At 46.9% G+C, this 24,328-nt stretch overlaps 1 protein-coding gene across 2 annotated transcripts in view; it reads right to left on the bottom strand.

The window, feature by feature from the left end:
* Positions 1-24,328, bottom strand: part of ACO2 (aconitase 2) — a 36,657-nt gene that overhangs the window by 9,192 nt on the left and 3,137 nt on the right. For both annotated transcript variants that reach the window (XM_084611141.1, XM_084611140.1), the window contains exons 2-12: positions 13,213-13,355; positions 11,605-11,863; positions 9,479-9,571; positions 7,021-7,179; positions 6,413-6,563; positions 4,970-5,074; positions 4,308-4,399; positions 3,572-3,677; positions 2,294-2,451; positions 1,029-1,102; positions 89-200 (exon numbers count right to left, since the gene is read on the bottom strand). In XM_084611141.1, coding sequence (XP_084467267.1) covers positions 89-200; positions 1,029-1,102; positions 2,294-2,451; positions 3,572-3,677; positions 4,308-4,399; positions 4,970-5,074; positions 6,413-6,563; positions 7,021-7,179; positions 9,479-9,571; positions 11,605-11,863; positions 13,213-13,355 — 1,452 coding nt within the window. The remainder of the gene's footprint in view (positions 1-88; positions 201-1,028; positions 1,103-2,293; positions 2,452-3,571; positions 3,678-4,307; positions 4,400-4,969; positions 5,075-6,412; positions 6,564-7,020; positions 7,180-9,478; positions 9,572-11,604; positions 11,864-13,212; positions 13,356-24,328) is intronic.

Below are 24,328 nucleotides of genomic sequence, written 5' to 3'. Positions count from 1 at the left end.
CTTCTCTAAGGACAATGTAGGCCCATGAACTGAATTCCCACAGTCATTCCACTGGTCCAGCTCCCTCCTGCCAGCCAGTGTACTGTACCTCTGGAGAGGTCACAAATGCATGCGTCTCTGGGTTAGCATCATTGCGGCCTGTGAAGTTTCTGTTATAGGATGTAACAATTGTGTTCTTCTCTCCTTTCTTGATGTCTTTCCTACAAAGAAATGCAGAGAAACAAATGTGCTTTGCTAACTCCACCAGATGGTATGTTGCTTCTAGAGATTCTTCTAGAATCAGCAAGATGTTAAAGATCCCCTTAGTCTGGCTTTTGTGGCATCTTCCAGGTGGAAGAGATCACACAGCACTTTGAGAGAGAGATCAGGTCAGTGCTGTGCCCTAACATTCCCTCTCAGGAGTATAGGTTATAGTGTGCAACACTCAGTGAGCCGTTGCTGAGCAGGGATATTTGATATTTTATGGGAGGTTGAGCTCTCCACATCTCCGTGCTACTGAAATGATAGTCTAGCAGCACACAGTACCCAGAATGTGCCGCAACACTACTCCAGCCCTTCGGAATGAAGATGTGAACACAAGACTCTCCAAACCCCTGTGCCACTGGCTCTTCCCACCTATACAACACAGGATCCAGGTCAAATGTCACCCTGTGGTTTTAAAAACCAAAAACCCAGCAGGCCCTTAACTCTGTCCTCTCACACATACCTTTTCTCTTTATTCACCTCCTCTGCCCCTTCCTAAAATATGGCCACTCTTTGCAAGAGTCTTCCCCACTGCAGTTCCTAGTATCCCCCCCACCTCATGTTAAATCTCAGCTGAAAAGGTCCCTTGCTTGTAACTCTTCCTTTCTCTTCTACTGATCATCTGTGGCCAAAATGCACCAGTTTATTCACTTGGTACTCTTAATATTGACAGCTTCTGCTATGCCAGTCAGTCTTATTGAGCGCTTCAGGGTACCAATTTGTATGAAAAGTGAGATATGAAATAAAGCTGTAGAAGGAATTTCCTTGTGTGCATTCCCCCTTACCTGTCCCACTGCCCAATACACGGCCCACAGGCATTGGCAAGAACCAGACCTCCAACATCCCGCAGGATTCCAGCCTGGGGGCAGGAAGGAAGAACAAAGTTACTCAGCAGAAAAAGCATCCCAGTCGTCTGCATTCCTGCCTTTCAGTGTGCAGTCACCATGCTTCTGGCAGGAGAGACGTCACTAACTAGGGCACCTCAGCCTGAAGCCATTTATTTGCTTCCCCTTTCAATTTTTGTGTACTTCATTGGAGTCATTTTGAAACAAGGCGAGTTTAATCGAGGAAAGGCTGTAAATTAGTACTGGGGGAGGAGAGGTGGGCACTTGAATTGCTGCTGCCCATCCTGTACTGGTTTTAGAAGGTTTTGCCCGCCAGTTCAGTACCTTGCATTAAGTACTAAGTTCACTTGACCAGGAGCCACCCCTTAACTGTCGGTACACTCCCTAGTTTCCAGACACAGGACACCTGGGAGCAAAGCATTTTACAGACACTGGGGGTGGGAAACAAGGGACCAGTTCAAAAGCCAGCGGTTGTGGGCAGAGTCGTTATGCAGAGGATTGGGATGCCCATCAAGAGATTGCAATGGGCAGTGTGAAGACTGAAGCGTTGGGAGAAGTATCAGGTGCGTGGAGTGGGGAGTTTACACATGGGTCTACACATTCAAAAATGAAGGCTGATGTGGCAGATTCACAAGTAGTCCCAGTTTGGATGGGACAGCCTTGGATTTTATTAAGCCGTGGAACTGGTCAGAACATGGGTTGTGCCCTCCCTTCCACCCCCACGCCATATCAATCTCCCCTGCTCCCCCCAATCACAGCTTGTTCGGATGGAAAGTTTTCAGTCAGCCTTACTAAGCCGTCTTGGGGAGCTTTTATGCTGGGGCTCAGGCGGCGGGAAGTGGCTGTGTGTCTGCAGTGTTGCCATCTCTCCTCGGGCAGCTCCAATCCCTGCTGGCTGCTTCAATTTCACACACAGTTCCAGCCCTGCTGTTTTCAGCACAGGAGCACCATGCTGAGAGAGTGGGGTAGTGGCAGCTAGCCCATGCCCTAAAGCTAACCCCTGCAGATAGCTGGGAGCAGGAAAGGCAGCCAGCCCACCAGCGGGGCGATAGCAACAAGAGGGCTTCTAGAGACCAGCAAGAAGAGACTTTAAACTGCCTCCAGACCCTCAAATTCTTTGGAAAAAAGTTCTTCCTAGAAAACAGTTCAAAAGACTCATTCCTCTGACGGTTAAGTGCTGAAGGGATGGGGGCACGCATACTCACATAGCCATCTCTTTCAATGGTGGCTCGGATCTGCTCCGAGCCAGGTGTGACGGTGAACTGAGACTTGCATTTCAGCCCACGAGCTAGTGCCTGCTTTGCCACTGCAGCGGCGCGCCCCATATCCTCATAGCTTGAATTGGTGCAGCTGCCGATCAGACCTGTGTGGTTTTGATGGATAAACAGGAAGCAGTTATTTCACTACCAATTATAGGTTCCTTGCCTCCACACCTGCCCATCAGTGCAGAAAACACAGGGACACCAATCTAAAGCCCCAACAACATACAAAAACAAAAGAGCGAGGAGTGGTTTCACCTATCCCAAGTCTCCCAACCAATTTCTCTGGTTTTATAACACTTTAAAAAAGTCAGAGTTTAAAGCGAGGAAGGACCTGATCTCCTGTCTACCACGGGCCACAGAATTTTACTGTTACCACATTACTGAGCCCAATAACTTGCATCTGACTAAAGCATAACTTCATCTCTTGATGGCGTCAAGACTAGAGAATCTGCCATATCCCTTGGGAGTGTGTTTCAAAGGTAATCACCCTCACTGCACCTTATTTCTAGTTTTAATTTGTGTGGCTTTAGCTCCCAGCCATAGGTTTTGTTATGCCTTTCCCCACTAGATTAGCGAGCCCTTTAGTATCCAGTATTTTCTCCCTGTGAAGGAAAGGATACACTAATCAAGTCACCTGTCAATTTTTTTTTTTTTAATATACTGAACAGATTGAGATCTTTAAATCTCACTATAAGGCATTTTCTCCTTGGGTCTTCCTTGATTCTCTTGAATCGTGTTTGTCTCTCTCCTGTTGCTATGTGAGAGAATCACATGAACACAGGAAACAGACTGTTACACCAGAGTGCTGTCAAAAGCACAAAGTAAACAAATTAGGGGAAATTTTCCCAGTCTCTCAATTTTAGATAACACCCCAGATCACTGTAACACTTCTCCAGACTGAAGTGTAATCTTCTGAGGTCCACAGTCTGAGTAACAGAAAAAACATCCAGTGTGTTACGATGTTGAAAATGAGAGTACAAGAATCCAGCTCTGCTTTATAGGCCAGCAGGTGTTAGAAAGCTCATGCTGAGCTGGGGCAATGACCAACTCTTGGAGCTCAGAGGAGAACAGGCTGTGGAAGGGCAAGTTTAAAGGAAAGACATGAAGTGGCTGGGAAAGTCAAGCAGGTCCAGACTGAATGGAGATGGCAAGCCACTTCCTCTTGAGGCAAGAGCAGTCAGTTAGCAAGGAAAAATGCAGACCAGGAAACAGGTTACTCACCAACTCTAATATCCACTGGCCAGCCCTCCTTTTCTGCCACAGTGCCAACATCTGCCACAGGGTGCGCCAGGTCTGGTGTGAAAGGCCCATTGATATGGGGTTTCAGCTTTAAGAAACAATGACAAGTAGCTGAGGAATTACACAAAGGCCAGAAAGGAAATGTTTAGCACATGGGCCCCCAACTCAATAAAATAAAATGTCTGTTTTACCCAATAATCAAAATAATTAATTTACTCTTGACCTGGAGAGTTTTTAAAATGGAGCTCTCCATTATGAGCACCTCAGTAACAAGACGAGGTCAACAAATTGAAGAGCTCTCGCCTCAATTCCGGTGAAGGGAATACCTGAGGGCACAAGGAACTGAATTTACTAGGCAGACAGCTCTGGAGATTCAGTCAGGAGACAGGCTTTGGAATTTATTTATTTTTGTTTAAGAAAGAAAACTTTATAGCATCACCAAGATGGACACTTGCTTGAATTGAGCCATCACATGAGCATTTTGCTGTTAAGCCTCATCCTTGCCTCATCCACCCCCCCAGCTGCCTGTCACCCTTGTTTGCTGGGTCATATCAAGCTCTTTGGGGCAGGCACTCGGTCTTTTTGTGTCAGCTATGAAGTGCCTACGATTCCGTAGAGCGCTATGAAGTATCCCATGTTAGACTCTTGTTCCTTATTCATCCAGGACAAAGCCATGTCTAAATGTTCAAGAAGAACGAGGTAGTGAAATGAGCCTCACCTCGCTGAGGTTAATTTCAACCAGCTGGTCATATTCGCAGCCAGCATCAGGCACCAAGTGGGCCTTGAATTCATCTGCCAAAGCAGCAATTTCTGAAATAAGAAAGGAAAACCGGAAAATGCAGAGGTCAGGAGAGGCTGTACACCTTTTCTCCTAAGGGACACTGCCCACAGGCTATTCCCAATCCCACCATTAACCAGGTACACTACCTGCTGATCTCCCCTCCCGCACCACATAACCCAAGTGACCACCAATCAGTGAACATATTTGATCTGGCCTTCTACATTGTGCTTACCCTTGAACTCTCCTCATACACCTGGGATGGCGTGCCCACAATGCACCCTCTTACTGTACCAGTTAGCTGCACTTCCACCCAACCCCCATAGCAAGTAGCATGTGAAATAACAGGTTCCAGAAGAGTTTGACAGCAAGAGTCAATGGGGTAATCTGATGGGGGCCAAAAGCTTCTAACACTCCTGAATTCAGTCTTTCTGGGGGTGCTGATGAGGAGCACAAGAGATTTCCCGCTTCCCCCAAGGGTAAGCAAGTGTGCCATCTCTATGGTACTGTTTGCCATAGGCACCATCCCTGTGCAACATGGTAGAGCACCCAAAGCTAGGGTAGATGGGCACCCTGACACCAGCCTTCCCCAAGCCTCTTACCAGCTCGTCCAGTCTTGTTCAAGTATTTCTTCATCCGGTGGTTATATGGGAAAAGGGAGGTGGTGGCACCAATCTCCGCCCCCATGTTACAGATAGTTGCCATTCCTAGAGACGGGCCAGAGGAAAGACCCACAAACTAAGTGACCGAGGATCCAAAGGCATTCAGCTTTTCAAACAAAAGCAAATCTACGGTGGAGACAGCAAGGCCAGGACAAAATGGGGGGAGGTGGGCACAGGAAAATAAGTCCACATCAGCTCAGTCTAAGGTCCATTTGATCCAATATTCCATCTTGTTAATGCCAGATATTTCTGACCTTTTGAATGCACATGACTGTATAGAGCTTTTAGTGTGGCGATCAGGGCTGGGGCGTTCTAGAAGGTAAAATGCAGCCGATAGGAAACAACCGCTTAATATGGTTGTATCTGCTGAAGCCACCAGGCATATTTTGCAGCAGTCTCTTTACTACCTGCACAATACTAGGGGCAGGGTTCAAACTCCTCCCCAGCTGTACAGCATTTCTCTAGCCAGAGGAGCCAGTAGTTGACTGATCTTGTTGACTGAAAAATGACAAAGACTGATTTAAATGGAGTAAAAGTTATTCTTTCACTGACTGAGCATGGAAAGCCAGTATGTTCTTACGCCACTGGGATCAGCCATGAATTTCAAGAGCACAGTGGTGAAGTTTTAGGAGCATTTTAAATCTAGGTAAGAGTTTCATTATGCCAGTGCCACTTTTCACCTCCCCACAGGAAGGCCCAAAGCCTCTGTCTAGGGCTCTAGTCTAGACCAATCACCTTTCATCTCTCCCCCACTCCAGTTATCTTCACCCGCTCTTGTAAGAGGCCTTTCTTCAGCACCAGTGCATACACCAACACTCACTGTCAACCATCAGCTTCCCTTTCCTCCCTCTAGTTACACAGGCCTGATCAGCTGTTCAAACCCAAGCACAGGAAGGTCAACCACCACCTGTATCCTGTTAGAACCATGAAGAAATCTCTCTCTCTCTCCCTCCTCCAAACATAGATGAGGCCCTGCATCTTGCCAACTGTCCTGACTGGCCATTTAACAAGACTCCCCTGTTGCAGCCAGCCATTCTATGCTCCTGAATTGTAGGAGTCACAATTGAGTGATCACTCCTACCCTGGCGGAAGCTCTGGGCTTGTGCAGCATTCCCTCGCTATGCAGGCTGACAGAGCAAGAGATCAAAACTAGAGTCAGTGTCTCTGGGACACCAGTGCAGCACATTAACTACCAGGCCAGTTTCAGGGGTTGGGTTCTTTTAAAGAACTCCCATCACGTTCCTTTCCCACCCTCAGTCCACCAGCAGTCAATCCCCATGATCACCAGAACAGCAAACAGCATCAGTTTGCCCATTACTGTCCAGAGACCACAGCCTCCAGTAACAATCTACATCGCCAATAAATGAGATTGTGTTGCCTCACCGGTGCAGGAGATTGAGTCCACACCAGGCCCATGATACTCTATGATGGCACCTGTGCCACCTTTCACAGTGAGGATGCCGGCCACTTTCAGGATCACATCTTTAGGAGAGCTCCAGCCTGACAGCTCGCCAGTCAGTTTTATGCCAATAACCTAAGAAGCACCAACAAAAAGAGAAAGCTTGCTAAAATATGGAGATTTTATCTTCTGCTGGCTAAGCCAATGAGCATCTGCATGGATCCCTTTCCTCCTCACTTCCAAGTGACATTAGGGTGTGGGGCAAGGAAGGAAATCCTGAAGTATCAAAGCCATGCTCCAGGAAGCCTATATTGCCAGGAGGCCTGAATCCTTTTGCAAGGCTAATTAATGAGAAATTCCTGCTGATGAATCCTTTGAGGCACAAAAAAAAAAAAAAAAAAGGAACAATGCAGGGAGCGGAGACTCAGAGTTGTGAGTGAAGCATGGTTTAGTTGCTTCTGGACCAGTCTACTTTCCCAAGGCTATAGTGGCTCAAAGTGCCTCATCTACCTGGGAAATTCAAGCTCCCCTTTAACTTCTCATTATTCAGCCCCTCGCCCATTCAGAATTAACCCTTCCCCCACTGTCTAACCTTTGGGCATTTGAGCTCCCAGGGGATGCCTGCCATGACATCTACTGCATCGGCTCCACCTACTCCTATGCAGATTCCACCCAGGCCTCCTCCATTGGGGGTGTGGGAATCTGTACCGATGAGCAAAACCCCAGGGTACGCGTAGTTCTCCAGGATGATCTGAAACAAACGTAAGTGGAGAAACAAAGAACAAGATGAAACTTAGTGAAAAGGAGAGCCAGGAGCAGAAGGAGCCTTGGATCAGATCAGTGATTTAATTTGTAGGTCGTGATCTCAAGACAGTCACTAGCTTATTTCAGGTGGCAAGCTCATTGTCATTCCAACTGCATCTCCCATTAAAGCAGATTTGCCCAGTCAACGACAAGTAGCCCTTCACCAGATGCCAGGAAGGGATCTAAACCAGTCCAGGCAGAGAGAGCAGCAGATATGAAACCAGTGATAATACAACATGGGACAGGGTTGTATGGGATCCACATAAAGTCAGAAGCTCTACACAGATAGGTGTCAGAGGCAGAATCTGTTTCATAAAAACCCAGCTAACCCGCTCAGGTGACCCAAATGACAGAAAACAAAGGTTCACGCATTAACCTGAGACCCTCATTCATCAGGCCTGGCAAGGCCTCCTCTCCATCAGGTCCAACGAAGGTTGCCCGGAGTGCACCTCAGTCATTGGGGATAGGGTGGCAAACAGGTCAGGGTTAGAACAAACACAACACCTAAACTACCCCTTTTCCTCCCAGGTTATACTTTCAATGCCTTTGGCACTGGGGTGAGAGGGGCAGACTTGACTTGATCCCACCCAAGAAACTCTTGAGCTTTATCATCTGATGAATAAGCCAGAGCCCCTGCCCAATGCTACTAACGAAAGAAAAAAATATAAAGAACAGCACTCAGCACTGACATCCCCTTATGCCTGAAAAGGCCAACCAAAGACAAACCCTACCCCAAGTGATGCTTTTACCCCAAAAGGGAGAAGTGCCAGAAACTCTGTAAAGGCCACTACCGTGATTACACACAAAGTGCTCAGATACTAGTGATGGTAGTAGAAAATACTACCATAGAGAGATGGTCACATGATAAGCGTTACCACATGGTCCCAGAGCAGTGGCAGAAGTGAGTTATTCCCACAGTTTCCTGTGTAGGCTCAGGTGACACTCCCCTTCCTCTTCTAGGCTGGCCCATTATGGGCTGAAGGTAACATATCATCTACAAGATGAGTTGCAAATGAAGAGACCTTTCAGGCACATCTTAAGTGCACTTGTCCCCAGACCATCCAGTCAACTTCTTAGGTTTTACAATTGCACGTTCCTCCCCCATCTCTTCCCTGTTTGTGTGGGACATTCACAAAATAAACAGGGGAAGCCAAGGGGAAGCCACAAAACAAAAGCATGGTCAAATACACAAAACAGACAAACTAAAAGCAACATGGGCTTTTCCCTCCAATCTCCTAATTACACCTATGGTAAGTATTACTTATAAAATAGGTTTAAAAGATTGCGAGAAACATGATTTTTTTAAAGTTGATTATATTCTGTTAAGGATGCTAATGTGCTAATGGAACATGAGATTCTAGAAACAGTTTTTTGTTTAAAAAAAAAAAAGGTACTTTCACCCTCAATGGAGTTTACTTTTTGCATTTCACAAGGTCTGCATAGTGACTCTAGACTGGTTATTGCTTTGCTACTCTCAGGCAATAAGACAGTGCTACTGTGTTTGGGTATCTTCTCCCCCATTCCAACCCCTGTTTTTATTAAAACTAAGATCATAAATATGTCTGGTTTTAGATTTTAAAAATAGACACTCCCCTCCCCTAAAGGCAACTTACACTGGGCCTAAGCTACTTCACAGCATCACTTTAGTGCCCTAGCCAAACCAAATTAAGCTAGCCAATTAACCATTCAGATGAAAGGAGTGAAACTCTGCCCCTTTGCCCCTTCCCACTACAGTTAGTGTCAACAATAGGCCATCAAGCATCAGATTAGTTTGAGAAGCATAACCTTGGAGAAATGTAGTGGTCTAGGCCAGAGGTGCAAAGAGGTCACCTTGCAGGACAAACACAGCCAGTCTAGATTAAACACGGAGGGAGGGAAGGACGGAGGGACGGAAGGAAGGAGAGAGAGGATACACGCCTTTCCTTAGAAGGAGAGATTCTTTTAGTACTTGACAGGTTTCAGAGTAGCAGCCGTGTTAGTCTGTATCCACAAAAAGAAAAGGAGGACTTGTGGCACCTTAGAGACTAACCAATTTATTTGAGCATAAGCTTTCGTGAGCTACAGCTCACTTCATCGGATGCATGTAGTGAGCCGTAGCTCACGAAAGCTTATGCTCAAATAAATTGGTTAGTCTCTAAGGTGCCACAAGTACTCCTGTTCTTTTTAGTACTTGCACTCACATTCTCACCCCACCATAAGGTGGCGAGCCATTTGCCATTCAAACACTGCAGTCAGGCACTCTTTACCTGGTGAATGATTCCTGATCCAGGTTTCCAGAACCCTACTCCATACTTGGCACCTGCTGTTGCTAAGAAGTTGTACACCTCCTGGTTAATGTCCTATTCACAGAGTTAAACAAAGCATTAGTAAGACATTACATTCAATTTGCTCCCCACAGAGCCAGAGTTCAGCCACCCACCAGCCCCATGACCTCCTGGACATTTTGTAGGCAGTGGAGGGGAGAATGAAGTTCAGCATCACTGACTTCCAGGAAATCATTTTAAGGCCAGAAGAGACCACAATCATCATCTAGTCTGATCTCCAGCACAACAGGCCATAGAATTTCACAGTGATCTCAGCACTGAACTCAACAACTTGCGACATCATTTAAGCGTCTCAAGACTGAATTAGAATTACTGTTTGAAGTTATCAAACAAAACCCACACTATTTATAAACCATCCTGCTTCCATTTCATGGACTTCTCTTTTGCTTCCTTGGTTCTTTGTTTTGTTTAGTGCTTTGATAAGCATGTTAGCCCCATTGTACAGATGGGGCAATGGAGTCAGAGAAGCTAAGTGACTAGCCCAAGGCCAGACATAGTTAGTTGTAGAGTGGGAAAGAGAACCCAAGTCTCCCGTTCTACCAGCTATACAATGCTGCCTCTCGCTGTGACATCACAATCATCTGTAGGATCACAACTATGAAGCCTTCCAGGACAATCACTTATTGTCACAAGCAGAAGACTGTATGATGTCCAGAGATGTTCTTGGCAAAGCAGCTGGAGAGTAGATACGATAAGGAATGGGAGTGGACGATGACTTGGAGACCCTGTTCTCATGCAAACACTTCAGAATAAGGGGGAGGTGAGGGGGGGGGACTATGTGGAGATAGAGGAATTGTCGCTACACAGAACATTTACTGAAGTTTCCCATGAGGCAGCGAGGGCTCTTTGAGCTTTGTTTGCACTGGGAGTCAGGTCACTTCACTCTGTTTATGCAGCTCTCTTCCCAAACGGAGCATGCTGATGTGCCAGGAGCAGATCCAAGCCACTCTCTGCCCTGCCAGCATTCATTCCATGCCAACTGGCAACATCAAGAGCGAAACCCAGTCAGAGGCAGGCAGGACCTTCACTTGCTTTAATCACTGAGCGGATGGGGAGGGAGGGGGTGCCCAGAGCTGAAGCAGAACTGCTATAAAGAATACAATCACACCACAGAAAACATGTTCGGTGCCCAGAGCAAGAGCAGCGGGAGGGCAAGGGGTGAAGGGAAGAAAGGGAACAAAAAGTCTAGTAAGAAGGCTCCAGATTCGGAACCTCTTGCACAACTCTCAAGCTTCCTGAGGCACAAAGCGTGGGACAAATACTCCTAATGAGGGGAAACTTGCTCCTGACCTCAGTTTCATGAGTGGCATAATTCACCTTACTATGATTTCCGGGCAGGCGGGGGGGGGAGAAGAAGAGGAGGGATTCACTTACTTGGGCCTGTATCTTGGGCTATACATTAAATTAGATGATTAAGCTACAGCTCATCCCATGTGTACAGGCTAAAACTAGAAAAGGAAAGGAGAGGAAAGGAAAGGTCCTGTAGGATTTCCACCCCAGAGAGCAACAAGGGAGAGCAACCCTTAGTTGATGTTCTGATCTCTGTTAGTTAACGCTTCTCCCCCACTGCTTGATAGACTGCTGTATATGTGGCCAGGCATATTCTGGAGGTTTTCACATCACCATGCTATGACACACCAGGTTTTGATCACTGCTGGAAGAAAATTTCTAGTGCTCTAGATGCATCTGTTTTCACATTTCACCCCTTTAAAATGGCCTCCCTCTTCCCCTACGCCCAGAATACACCTTTTGCCTTGGTTTCCAAAGCAGATTGACTAAGACTGTCTTTTCTCAACATCATGCTTCACCCTTTAAACGGTTTGTGATGAATTTGTCTAGTTCAGATTGTAAGCTTCCTGGGGCTTGGACTTGTCACAACTTTGGTTTTGTACTGTACCATGTACATCTATGGTGCTATACAGTACATAATCTGGTGTGATTTCTGTTCCTTTGATTGTTCTCCTGAAAATCTGTTCTCTAGAGTGGACCAAGTGTTCCAAACATAGGAAAGAATTGTCTTATTTCATGGGTCTTGGTGCAATAATGACCTTAGCTCTCCGAAGATCCTTCTCAGACCCTAATTGGGCTTCAATGAGGTGATCACAGTGGATTGTGGAGGGCACTGCCACCCTGGGCAGGCCACTGCTGATGAACTGCAGCATTGCCATCTGAGCAGTCGCATCTTGCATGGCTACGCGGTCTGGCCGCAGGCGTAGATAGGTTTTGCCCCGCTCGATATCTTGTTTCACAGGGTCATCCAGGTGCCCATATACAATCTTCTCAGACAGGGTCAGGGGACGGTCTAGCCTGTGGGGAAGACAACAGGGAGGAATTTTAACAACATCGGCTCATGTTTTTCAACCCTTCTGCCCCATTTAAATGGGGGATCTTAAATGAACAAGGATACTCCTTTACATTTCCACACACATCATCCAGGAGAACCAGACTCCCAAGGCACGTTTTACACTATATACAGAGGGACCACTCACTCCTCCCACAACATTGAAGTGCAGTTACTTCTGACAGCTGGTTAAAAGCACCCAAACATGAAAAAATGCAGAGATCCTGGTTCAGTACTGACTCAGAAGGAAGAGCACTCTTTCAAGAGCCATCAGCACCCCTTCCTGAAGCATCCATATTTTCCCCCAGAAGTTTCCAAATGCACACATTTGGGTGCAGTACAAGCAACAGTCATCCAACTCTGCTTAGCTTATGAGATCACAGTCCACAGTGGTGCCTAAGAAGTGGTGCAGTTGCAGGAAACTTTAAAAAACAAAACAAAAAACCACACATACACAGAACCCACACAAGTCATCAAATCTACATGTGCCAGGCCTCATCGTGAGTGAGGATCCATCAGCACTAGGAAACAAGTGGGGAGTTCAGGGCCTTTTCAGTCATTGGATTCCTCACAGATAATCTCAACAGAAACACCAATTAATGACAACGGTAATGTTTTCTGCGATGAACCTACTTGGCTACAATGGACTGAATTGAGATAGCCACCTCATTTCACAAAGGACTCAGAATGGCCATCACAAGGGCATGACTTTCAACCACTGCCAAGGTTGAGTCTGGAGTAAAACTGGTGACATTGAGGTCACACTAATCTCAGTGTCAGCAAACTAAGTTCAAAATTATGTATGCAAGGTATCCCTAGGCCTCTTTTTACTCTAGATATCTGGACACATGAATACAGAATGATAATTTCATTATGGAAACAAAGTGCAAAGAAGAGAAGGGACACTTTAAGTGTCTTACTCATACTGATCACTAACCTCATACTGTTTCCCATGAATACAAACAGACTAAGGTGTGATACACCAAGAGTCCCATCAGAAACCTGACATTAAGCAAAAAAAAAAAAAGATAATCTCCACTAGCTGGTATGAAATCCCATGCTAATACTTTTACTTCTTCAGCATCTCCTCCACTGCAGTGGCCTGATTGTTTGTATATAAAACACTCCCCCCACTTCTCCTCTACCACACAGGAGCCATCAGCACATAGAATTTTCATTTTTCAATGTAACAGCACAGCCACTTAAAGCTGCTCTTTCCCCACTAGATTCTTCTTGTGCTACCACAACCCCTTGAAGTCTTCCTTTCCTTCCCTCATTGCGGTGGTAGGTTCTCCAAACAACCTCTCACCCTTACCTTTTATGGACGATATTGATGTTTTTCTCAAGCATTTCATAATTTATGTATTCATTAGGCTCAAAGTGGCTCATAGCCACCTTGGCCCTCTGGCACAGGACGGGAGCTACATGGTACCTTCGTACCCCTTTACTCAGGACTTGCTGAAAAAGGAAGAGACAAAGATTATATTAGTTATCTATCAAACATCTGCAGCAAAGTGATCGCCCACAAAAAAAGGTAACAACGTGTGTTTTCCAGCTCCGATTTCTAGGACCCTAATTCTAAGAGATGAGCAACAAATGGATTAAACAGTTTTAGAAAATAAAGACCTAGCATGTCCAAATGTGCCCCCCACCCCCACGGCAGGGTTTGGGCTCCCATCCCCCCCGTCAGACCCATTTTGTCACAGTTATTTTAGTAAAAGTCAGGGACAGGTCGCAGGCTTCGTGAATTTTTGTTTATTGCCTGTGCCCTGTTCCTGACTTTTACTAAAAATAACCATGACAAAATCTTAACCTTACTCATGATTAGATGGCCATTGGCTGAGCTTTTCAAAGCTGCATAAGGAATATGGATGTCCAATTTACATTACAATTAATGGGAATTGGGTATCCAAATTTAGGCACCTGTTGTCAGAACTAGAAATCTGGCAACTTTCACCAGCATTGGTATCACGTAAAGAGGAGGCAACAGCAAGGGCTGAAGCTGTAATAAACCCTCATCATTGTAATATCTGAGCATTTAATCTTACTCCTGGCATTCCCCTTTATCCTTAATTATTCATTCGTTAGTAGACTTTTTCGGTGAGGGGCAGGGAACTCCAAATCCCACCCCACCACCTTGTTTTTTTCTTCTCTGGTGTGTTCTTCACAAAATAATCTTGACACCAGCCTCTGAAATATTGACTAAAGAATTGTGAGTTAATGAGGTAAGATCATGACAATATTTGGATGCTCTGAATCTTATTTATATTGCCCTCTCAATATCAGATGTATGAAAAAGGTTCGAGAAATCTAGGAAGATTGGGATTGACGTTTAAATCGGTTGCATAGTCAGTTTTGTAACAGCAGCACTACCAACAACCTAAATTTGTCCTTTTATTAAAAAAAATCTGTACTATTAGTTTTGCCATTTTGTGGGGGAGGGAATCCCAATCAAAGCGTCTAGGAACTACTGTAATACAAAAAATAAGTGTCTCAGATCGTTAAAGCACATGCCAGTTAGGAAACACTATAAACGGTACAAATGAGAACACTACTTCTAAAGGTGCAATCACAGAGCTATTCATTAAAATGAATCAGCTCCAACTCTTCTTTTTCGGTTAATAATTCACCACATTTTGGTGGATGTGGTTTAAGATTCAACCACAGACCAAAGCTCAAGTACTAGAGGTGAAACATTTCACTGTACCACTAACTTAGGCCTGGTCTACAGGGGGGGATTGACCTAAGATACACAACTTCAGCTGTGCTATTTTTATAGCTGAAGTCGAGGTATCTTAGATTGACTTACCTTGCGTCCTTACGGTGTGTGGTCAGCTGCTGCCACTCCCCTGTTAACTCCGCTTGCCGTGGTGGAGTATAGGAGCCGACGGCAGAGTGATTGGGGATCAATTTATCGCGTCTACACTAGATGTGATAAATCGATCCCCAATAGATCGATCACTGCCCACCGATCCGGCAGGTAGCGTAGACGTACCCTAAGATCCCTGCTAACTCATTGTTCAAAGTGTACATGCTGATCTTTGATCAGCCACGTGACTTCCCCCAACTCCTTCAGCCCAGTTCAAGCTCACTTTTGTGTTACTGACTTGTCTGCACCCAAGGTATATCCACCTTATTGTGAAAGCCTCCACTCCATGCTGTAGAGGAAGGATAAACCTCAAAGATTCCACTATCACTTTCCAAGCCCAAATTAGTAAAGGCATTTTACTATATACTGCAAGAACTCTCACCGTATTCACTGTCTCCACCCCCATTTCTGGACTTCGGCCCAAGAACTCTTCTCTGAAGTCTTAATTAGTTTATCTCATCTTCATTCTCATGCAACTTGTGATGATTAATTTGGTTATGGGACCCTTGCCCTCCATGGGACACCACAAACAAGAACTTGAAAAGGCCCTATGAGTTGGGAACAGGGCCTGAGAGGGGAAAAAAAAACAAAATCTCCTCCTACCCTCCTGTAACTTATGTCAAGGCTCCACTTCAACCCATGACAGTAGGTGATGGATCAAGGAGAATTGGGACTAATAGGTACAAGGAAGAATAAGACAAGTTACAGATTGGTGTGGAGGTGCTTTGTTGAGTAAACTCCACCCGCAAAAGCTCTGCTTTGTATTGGTGGAATGGGTCTACATTAGGCATTTTAATCCATTTAGCTCACTGTCTACATAAGGAATTGTCAACAGTGGAACTACAGTAACAGCCGTCGTTTTTACACCGTGAACTGGTAACAGACCAAAGAACACTTCCTAAGCAGATTACGCCTGGAAATTAAAACAATGGTAACGTCTCCACAACAGTCCGCTCTTTCTGTTTGAGTGCAGACTTTGGTATGAACAAAATCTGAAGCAGGGCTCCCCTGCCCTCAGGTTTTGGGAAAGGGTCAAGACTGTCTCAGTATGAATCCTAAAAGCTTGGAAGTAAAAGAAACCATTTAAGTTTTTGCTTCAGTAGGATCTTACACTAAATTAACGGCAAAGAGTCCTAGGGAAGGTATAAATATTTGGATGGTAACTAAGGCCATCAATACTAGGCAGTAAAGCCTTACTTGAAGCCTGCCACAACCTCTTAGGGTATGTCTACACTATGAAATCAGGTCGAATTTATAGAAGTTGGTTTTTTAGAAATCGGTTTTATATATTCGAGTGTGTGTGTCCCCACAGAAAATGCTCTAAGTGCATTAAGTGCATTAACTCGGCGGAGCGCTTCCACAGTACCGAGGCTAGAGTCGACTTCCGGAGTGTTGCACTGTGGATAGCTATCCCACAGTTCCCGCAGTCTCCGCTGCCCATTGGAATTCTGGGTTGAGATCCCAATGCCTGATGGGGCTAAAACATTGTCGCAGGTGGTTCTCGGTACATATCGTCAGGCCCCCGTTCCCTCCCTCCCTCCGTGAAAGCAAGGGCAGACAATCATTTCGCGCCTTTTTTCCTGAGTTACCTGTGCAGACGCCATACCACTGCAAGCATGGAGCCCGCTCAGGTAACCGTCACCCTATGTCTCCTGGGTGCTGGCAGACGCGGTACGGCATTGCTACACAGTAGCAGCAACCCCTTGCCTTGTGGCAGCAGACGGTACAGTACGACTGGTAGCCGTCATCGTCATGTCCGAGATGCTCCTGGCCACGTCGGCTGGGAGCGCCTGGGCAGACATGGGCGCAGGGACTAAATTTGGAGTGACTTGACCAGGTCATTCTCTTTAGTCCTGCAGTCAGTCCTATTGAACCGTCTTATGGTGAGCGGGCAGGCGATACGGACTGCTAGCAGTCGTACTGTACCATCTTCTGCCGAGCAGCCATGAGATGTAGATGGCATGCAGTCCTTCTGCACCGTCTGCTGCCAGCCAAAGATGTAAAAGATAGATGGAGTGGATCAAAAGAAGAAATAGACCAGATTTGTTTTGTACTCATTTGCTTCCCCCCCTCCCCTGTCTAGGGGACTCATTCCTCTAGGTCACACTGCAGTCACTCACAGAGAAGGTGCAGAGAGGTAAATCTAGCCATGTATCAATCAGAGGCCAGGCTAACCTTCTTGTTCCAATAAGGTCAATAACTTAGCTGCACCATTTCCTATTGGAACCCTCCGTGAAGTCCTGCCTGAAATACTCCTTGATGTAAAGCCACCCCCTTTGTTGATTTTAGCTCCCTGAAGCCAACCCTGTAAGCCGTGCCCTCAGTCGCCCCTCCTGGCGTCAGAGCAACGGCAAACGATCGGGCATCTGAGAGTGCTGTCCAGAGCAGTCACAATGGAGCACTCTGATGGGGCTAAAACATTGTCGCGGGTGGTTCTGGGTACGTATCGTCAGGCCCCCGTTCCCTCCCTCCCTCCGTGAAAGCAAGGGCAGACAATCATTTCGTGCCTTTTTTCCTGAGTTACCTGTGCAGACGCCATACCACGGCAAGCATGGAGCCCGCTCAGGTAACCGTCACCCTATGTCTCCTGGGTGCTGGCAGACGCGGTACGGCTTTGCTGCACAGTAGCAGCAACCCATTGCCTTCTGGCAGCAGACGGTGCAATACGACTGGTAGTCGTCCTCGTCGTGTCCGAGGTGCTCCTGGCCACGTCGGCTGGGAGCGCCTGGGCAGACATGGGCGCAGGGACTAAATTTGGAGTGACTTGACCAGGTCATTCTCTTTAGTCCTGCAGTCAGTCCTATTGAACCGTCTTATGGTGAGCAGGCAGGCGATACGGACTGCTAGCAGTCGTACTGCACCATCTTCTGCCAGGCAGGCAAGAGATGAGGATTGCTAGCAGTCGTATTGTACCATCTTCTGCCAGGCAGGCAAGAGATGTGGATGGCATGCAGTCCTTCTGCACCGTCTGCTGCCAGCCAAAGATGTAAAAGATAGATGGAGTGGGTCAAAACAAGAAATAGACCAGATTTGTTTTGTACTCATTTGCCTCCTCCCCTGTCTAGGGGACTCATTCCTCTAGGTCACACTGCAGTCACTCACAGAGAAGGTGCAGCGAGGTAAATCTAGCCATGTATCAATCAGAGGCCAGGCTAACCTCCTTGTTCCAATAAGAACGATAACTTAGGTGCACCATTTCTTATTGGAACCCTCCGTGAAGTCCTGCCTGAAATACTCCTTGATGTACAGGCACCCCCTTTGTTGATTTTAGCTCCCTGAAGCCAACCCTGTAAGCCGTGTCGTCAGTCGCCCCTCCCTCCGTCAGAGCAACGGCAGACAATCGTTCCGCGCCTTTTTTCTGTGCGGACGCCATACCAAGGGAAGCTTGGAGGCCACTCAGCTCACTTGGGCAATTAGGAGCACATTAAACACCACATGCATTATCCAGCAGCATATGCAGCACCAGAACCTGGCAAAGCGATACCGGGCGAGGAGGCGACGTCAGCGCGGTCACGTGAGTGATCAGGACATGGACACAGATTTCTCTGAAAGCATGGGCCCTGCCAATGCATGCATCATGGTGCTAATGGGGCAGGTTCATGCTGTGGAACGCCGATTCTGGGCTCGGGAAACAAGCACAGACTGGTGGGACCGCATAGTGTTGCGGGTCTGGGACGATTCCCAGTGGCTGCGAAACTTTCGCATGCGTAAGGGCACTTTCATGGAACTTTGTGACTTGCTTTCCCCTGCCCTGAGGCGCATGAATACCAAGATGAGAGCAGCCCTCACAGTTGAGAAGCGAGTGGCGATAGCCCTGTGGACGCTTGCAACGCCAGACAGCTACCGGTCAGTTGGGAATCAATTTGGAGTGGGCAAATCTACTGTGGGGGCTGCTGTGATGCAAGTAGCCCACGCAATCAAAGATCTGCTGATATCAAGGGTAGTGACCCTGGGAAATGTGCAGGTCATAGTGGATGGCTTTGCTGCAATGGGATTCCCTAACTGTGGTGGGGCCATAGACGGAACCCATATCCCTATCTTGGCACCGGAGCACCAAGCCGCCAAGTACATAAACCGCAAGGGGTACTTTTCAATAGTGCTGCAAGCTCTGGTGGATCACAAGGGACGTTTCACCAACATCAACATGGGATGGCCGGGAAAGGTGCATGATGCTCGCATCTTCAGGAACTCTGGTCTGTTTCAAAAGCTGCAGGAAGGGACTTTATTCCCAGACCAGAAAATAACTGTTGGGGATGTTGAAATGCCTATATGTATCCTTGGGGACCCAGCCTACCCCTTAATGCCATGGCTCATGAAGCCGTACACAGGCAGCCTGGACAGTAGTCAGGAGCTGTTCAACTACAGGCTGAGCAAGTGCAGAATGGTGGTAGAATGTGCATTTGGACGTTTAAAGGCGCGCTGGCGCAGTTTACTGACTCGCTTAGACCTCAGCAAAACCAATATTCCCACTGTTATTACTGCTTGCTGTGTGCTCCACAATATCTGTGAGAGTAAGGGGGAGACGTTTATGGTAGGGTGGGAGGTTGAGGCAAATCGCCTGGCTGCTGGTTACGCGCAGCCAGACACCAGGGCGGTTAGAAGAGCACAGGAGGGCGCGGTACGCATCAGAGAAGCTTTGAAAACCAGTTTCATGACTGGCCAGGCTACGGTGTGAAAGTTCTGTTTGTTTCTCCTTGATGAAACCCCCCGCCCCTTGGTTCACTCTACTTCCCTGTAAGCTAATCACCCGCCCCTCCTCCCTTCAATCACCGCTTGCAGAGGCAATAAAGTCATTGTTGCTTCACATTCATGGATTCTTTATTCATTCATCACACAAATAGGGGGATGACTACCAAGGTAGCCCAGGAGGGGTGGTGGAGGAGGGAAGGAAAATGCCACACAGCACTTTAAGCACAGCACTTTAAAAGTTTACAACTTTAAAATTTATTGAATGCCAGCCTTCTTTTTTTGGGGCAATCCTCTGTGGTGGAGTGGCTGGTTGGCCGGAGGCCCCCCACCGCATTCTTGGGCGTCTGGGTGTGGAGGCTATGGAACTTGGGGAGGAGGGCGGTTGGTTACAGAGGGGCTGCAGTGGCAGTCTGTGCTCCAGCTGCCTTTGCTGCAGCTCAACCATACACTGGAGCATACTGGTTTGGTCCTGCAGCAGCCTCAGCATTGAATCCTGCCTCCTCTCATCACGCTGCCGCCACATTTGAGCTTCAGCCCTGTCTTCAGCCCGCCACTTACTCTCTTCAGCCCGCCACCTCTCCTCCCGGTCATTTTGTGCTTTCCTGCACTCTGACATTATTTGCCTCCACACATTCGTCTGTGCTCTGTCATTGTGGGAGGACAGCATGAGCTCGGAGAACATTTCATCGCAAGTGCGTTTTTTTTTTTTCTTTCTAAGCTTCACTAGCCTCTGGGAAGGAGAAGATCCTGTGATCATTAAAACACATGCAGCTGGTGGAGAAAAAAAAAGGGACAGCGGTATTTAAAAAGACACATTTTATAAAACAGTGGCTACACTCTTTCAGGGTAAACGTTGCTGTTAACATAACATACATAGCACATGTGCTTTCATTACAAGGTCGCATTTTGCCTCCTCCCACCGCGTGACTACCCCCTCAACCCTCCCCCCTCCCCGTGGCTAACAGCGGGGAACATTTCTGTTTAGCCACAGGCAAACAGCCCAGCAGGAATGGGCTCCTCTGAGTGTCCCCTGAAGAAAAGCACTCTATTTCAACCAGGTGACCATGAATTAGATCTCACTCTCCTGAGGAGAACATAGAGATAAAGAACGAATGTTGTTTGAATGCCAGCAAACATACACTGCAATGCTTTGTTCTACAATGATTCCCGAGTACGTGTTACTGGCCTGGAGTGGTAAAGTGTCCTACCATGAAGGACGCAATAAGGCTGCCCTCCCCAGAAACCTTTTGCAAAGGCTTTAGGACTACATCTAGGAGAACTGCAAATGCCAGGGCAAAGTAACCCTTTCACATGCTTGCTTTTAAACCATGTATAGTATTTTAAAAGGTACACCCACCAGAGGTCCCTTCTCCGCCTGCTGGGTCCAGGAGGCAGCCTTGGGTGGGTTCGGGGGGTACTGGCTCCAGGTCTAGGGTGAGAAACAGTTCCTGGCTGTCGGGAAAACCGGTTTCTCCGCTTGCTTGCTGTGAGCTATCATCTTCTTCGTCCCCAAAACCTGCTTCCGTATTGCCTCCATCTCCATTGAAGGAGTCAAACAACACGGCTGGGGTAGTGGTGGCTGAACCCCCTAAAATGGCATGCAGCTCATCATAGAAGCGGCATGTTTGGGGCTCTGACCCAGAGCGGCTGTTCGCCTCTCTGGTTTTCTGGTAGGCTTGCCTCAGCTCCTTCAGTTTCACGCGGCACTGCTTCGGGTCCCTGTTATGGCCTCTGTCCTTCATGCCCTGGGAGATTTTCACAAAGGTTTTGGCATTTCAAAAACTGGAACGGAGTTCTGATAGCACGGATTCCTCTCCCCAAACAGCGATCAGATCCCGTACCTCCCGTTCGGTCCATGCTGGAGCTCTTTTGCGATTCTGGGACTCCATCATGGTCACCTGTGCTGATGAGCTCTGCATGGTCACTTGCAGCTTGCCACGCTGGCCAAACAGGAAATGAGATTCAAAAGTTCGCGGTTCTTTTCCTGTCTACCTGGCCAGTGCATCTGAGTTGAGAGTGCTGTCCAGAGCGGTCATAATGGAGCACTCTGGGATAGCTCCCGGAGGCCAATACCATCGAATTGTGTCCACAGTACCCCAAATTCGAGCCGGCAACGTCGATTTAAGCGCTAATCCACTTGTCAGGGGTGGAGTAAGGAAATCGATTTTAAGAGCCCTTTAAGTCGAAATAAAGGGCTTCATTGTGTGGACGGGTGCAGGTTTACATCGATTTAACGCTGCTAAATTCGACCTAAAGTCCTAGTGTAGACCAGGGCTATGACTCACCAGGGGGGAGGAGAGAAATGGAAACATTTCAGAGATGAAAGTATTCCAGCCTGGGGAAGGTGCCAGTAAGACAAGGGAGAACAGGCTTCTAAGCCACTTCCATGTGGGCCATTTCTACACTCAGAACACTGTATAGTATGCTGGAATGCCTATATCAGCAAAGCAATCGTAGTGTGGATGCAGTAAATACTGACAAGCACAGCTTTGTTGGTATAGTTTATTCCACTCCCATCCCTAAGCAAAACAAGCTATACCAAGTAAAATTGGTGTTTTGCTACCACAACTGCATCTGCACTGGGGGCTTTTGCCATCAGAGCTGGGCTGGTCATGGATTCAGAACTCTTCACATCCTTAATCAACATAACAATGCTGGCAAAAGCCCCTAGTGTAGACATAACCTTAGGTTTTAGTAAAGACAAGAGACATACCCAAGAAGAGAAATGTGAACTATTTCATCTTTTCCACAGATGAAGATGATTAATGTGACAGTGCTGATTTTAAATTCACTTCTCCGAAAGTTTCTCCCTACTACTGTTACAACAATTAACAATTAATAAACTCAAAAGAGCGATTTAATAAAATGGTGACAGCTCACCTTAGAAGCGGGGGAACTGAGGCACAGGTTAAGTGACTTGCCCGAGGTTATGCAATGACACAGTAGGGACTAGTACACACATCCTTATCTTCTGGACTATACACTTCTAACAAGCAACACCTAAGATGAATATTTCTCTAATCTAGCAGTGGTTCTCTCTCCTATTTGCTTACTTTATACACAACTTGTTGTCCAATTCACTATCAGTTTCCTGTTTAGGTGGGTCTTTCACACAGAGGAAAAAAACACCTCACCCAGCCTTTGTACGCTCTTCAGCCTGACAGCCTTCACCTCAAAGACCCCAACCCGTCAGAAGCTCACGGGTCCTGCTAAAACCTAATGTGCCCCCCTCAAGGCTCGTGGCCCACCTCCTCCTCCTCCAATAAGCCTTTGGAAGTTTATATAGGGCCCCACTCCCACCTTCACACTCTGGTGGGACTTTGAGGCTTCTGAGCCCCATCTTGAGGGCTTGTGACCTTCCCTGACCCTTAGCATGTCCTTCAGTGCCCTGACAGCTTCCAACCCCACTCCCGCCTTGAGCTACCTTTGACATTCCAAGGTGCAATCTAGACCAGAGAGGGGCTGTGTCACCACTGCCCTGCAACCTGGGTGCTCACAACACTTTGCTGCTTTAGCTCCCAACCTTGGCTCTTTATAAGCAGCCAAACAGCATGCAGGTCACACCCTGAGCATCTGTGTATAACCAAAGTGCTCAGAGCAGCCGGACTAGCACAGCAGCCTGTCAGCAAACACCAGCCACACTCTGACTTCCAGACACCTTGGTTACAACTTGTAGGGTGACCCCAATACTTCCAGTCCTGGATTTTCCACCCAAAATGTGTATTCTGCACCGTCCAGCCCCCTCCTGAACAGTCCAGATATATTAGGTGTATTGCCCCTCTAAGGGGATCAGCACACAACAGTCTGCTACCTTAAATGGAGTTATCAAAAACAATTCACAAACACTGGATTAGTTTTAATTAAAGTAAAAAAAATTGTATTTAACCACAAAGAGAGAGATTTTAAGTGAGTAGAAGTAATAAGGCATTTTACTTGGAAATGTTTACAAGATAAAATGCTTTCTAAACTTGCACTAGACTTGGTTCAAAGTAAGGTCCCTTACCACATGTTTCCAGAACATAGCTGACCACATTCTTCAGGCTAGAATCTGCTCCCAAAGTCCAACAGCTGTTTCTTTTGTCTTCTTAGGTGAACAGAGAAATGGACAGGGAAAGAACTTGTGGGTTTTTTGCCCCTCACTTGTATTGGTCAGTTACCCTTTGAAATGCATTTTCCAGAGAGTGACCCCTAGATAAAAGTTCTTTCCAGCTAATGCAAGGAGACATGAAGTCGGGGGGGGGGGGGGGGGAGAGGTCTCATGCTGTAGTTAGCTAAAATGCCAGTCTGTCTGTTCCTGCCCCTTTTGCTTGCCAAAGAATGACCACTTGATAGGTGATGGCCTATCAGCTTTGATGACACTGGGTTAGGGTTGTCAACTTGTCCTTTGTCTTTGAGAAACAGGTTTACCCACTCCCCAGACTTGTCTGGTAAACACACTTCAGTCATTATTTCATATAACGTTGCTACAGACATTTTATCATGATATTATTGACCAGCAAGTTACTAGTTTTTAAATGATACTTTACAAGGCATATTTTGTACACAAATATTACTACAATAGCATGTAGGGTATGAATACAGGGGTGCATTTTATCACATACCTTCCCACCCGTCCTCCTAATAAGAATTGAGCAGCTTTATCTAGTGATCAGGGAAGGTCTCCCTTGAAATCATACACCCAACAGCCTTAGGAGGGGGTAACCAATGGTCCCTAAACCCAAACCCTGGGAACTTTAGGAGGCTTCACCACAGTTACCCAAAACAGTAGGCTTGCTAATACCTGAAGAGTTTAAGAGCTTATTTGCATGGGAAAATTGACTGGGATAAAACCTGGCCAACACCCAAAACTTAGGCTGACCTACCTAGATCACTT

Source organism: Lepidochelys olivacea, assembly GCF_965140295.1.
Source record: "Lepidochelys olivacea isolate rLepOli2 genome assembly, chromosome: 1".
Taxonomy (NCBI): Eukaryota; Metazoa; Chordata; order Testudines; family Cheloniidae; genus Lepidochelys; species Lepidochelys olivacea.
The sequence above is the reverse complement of the archived record's forward strand: the minus strand, read 5'-3'. Positions and strand labels throughout refer to the sequence as shown.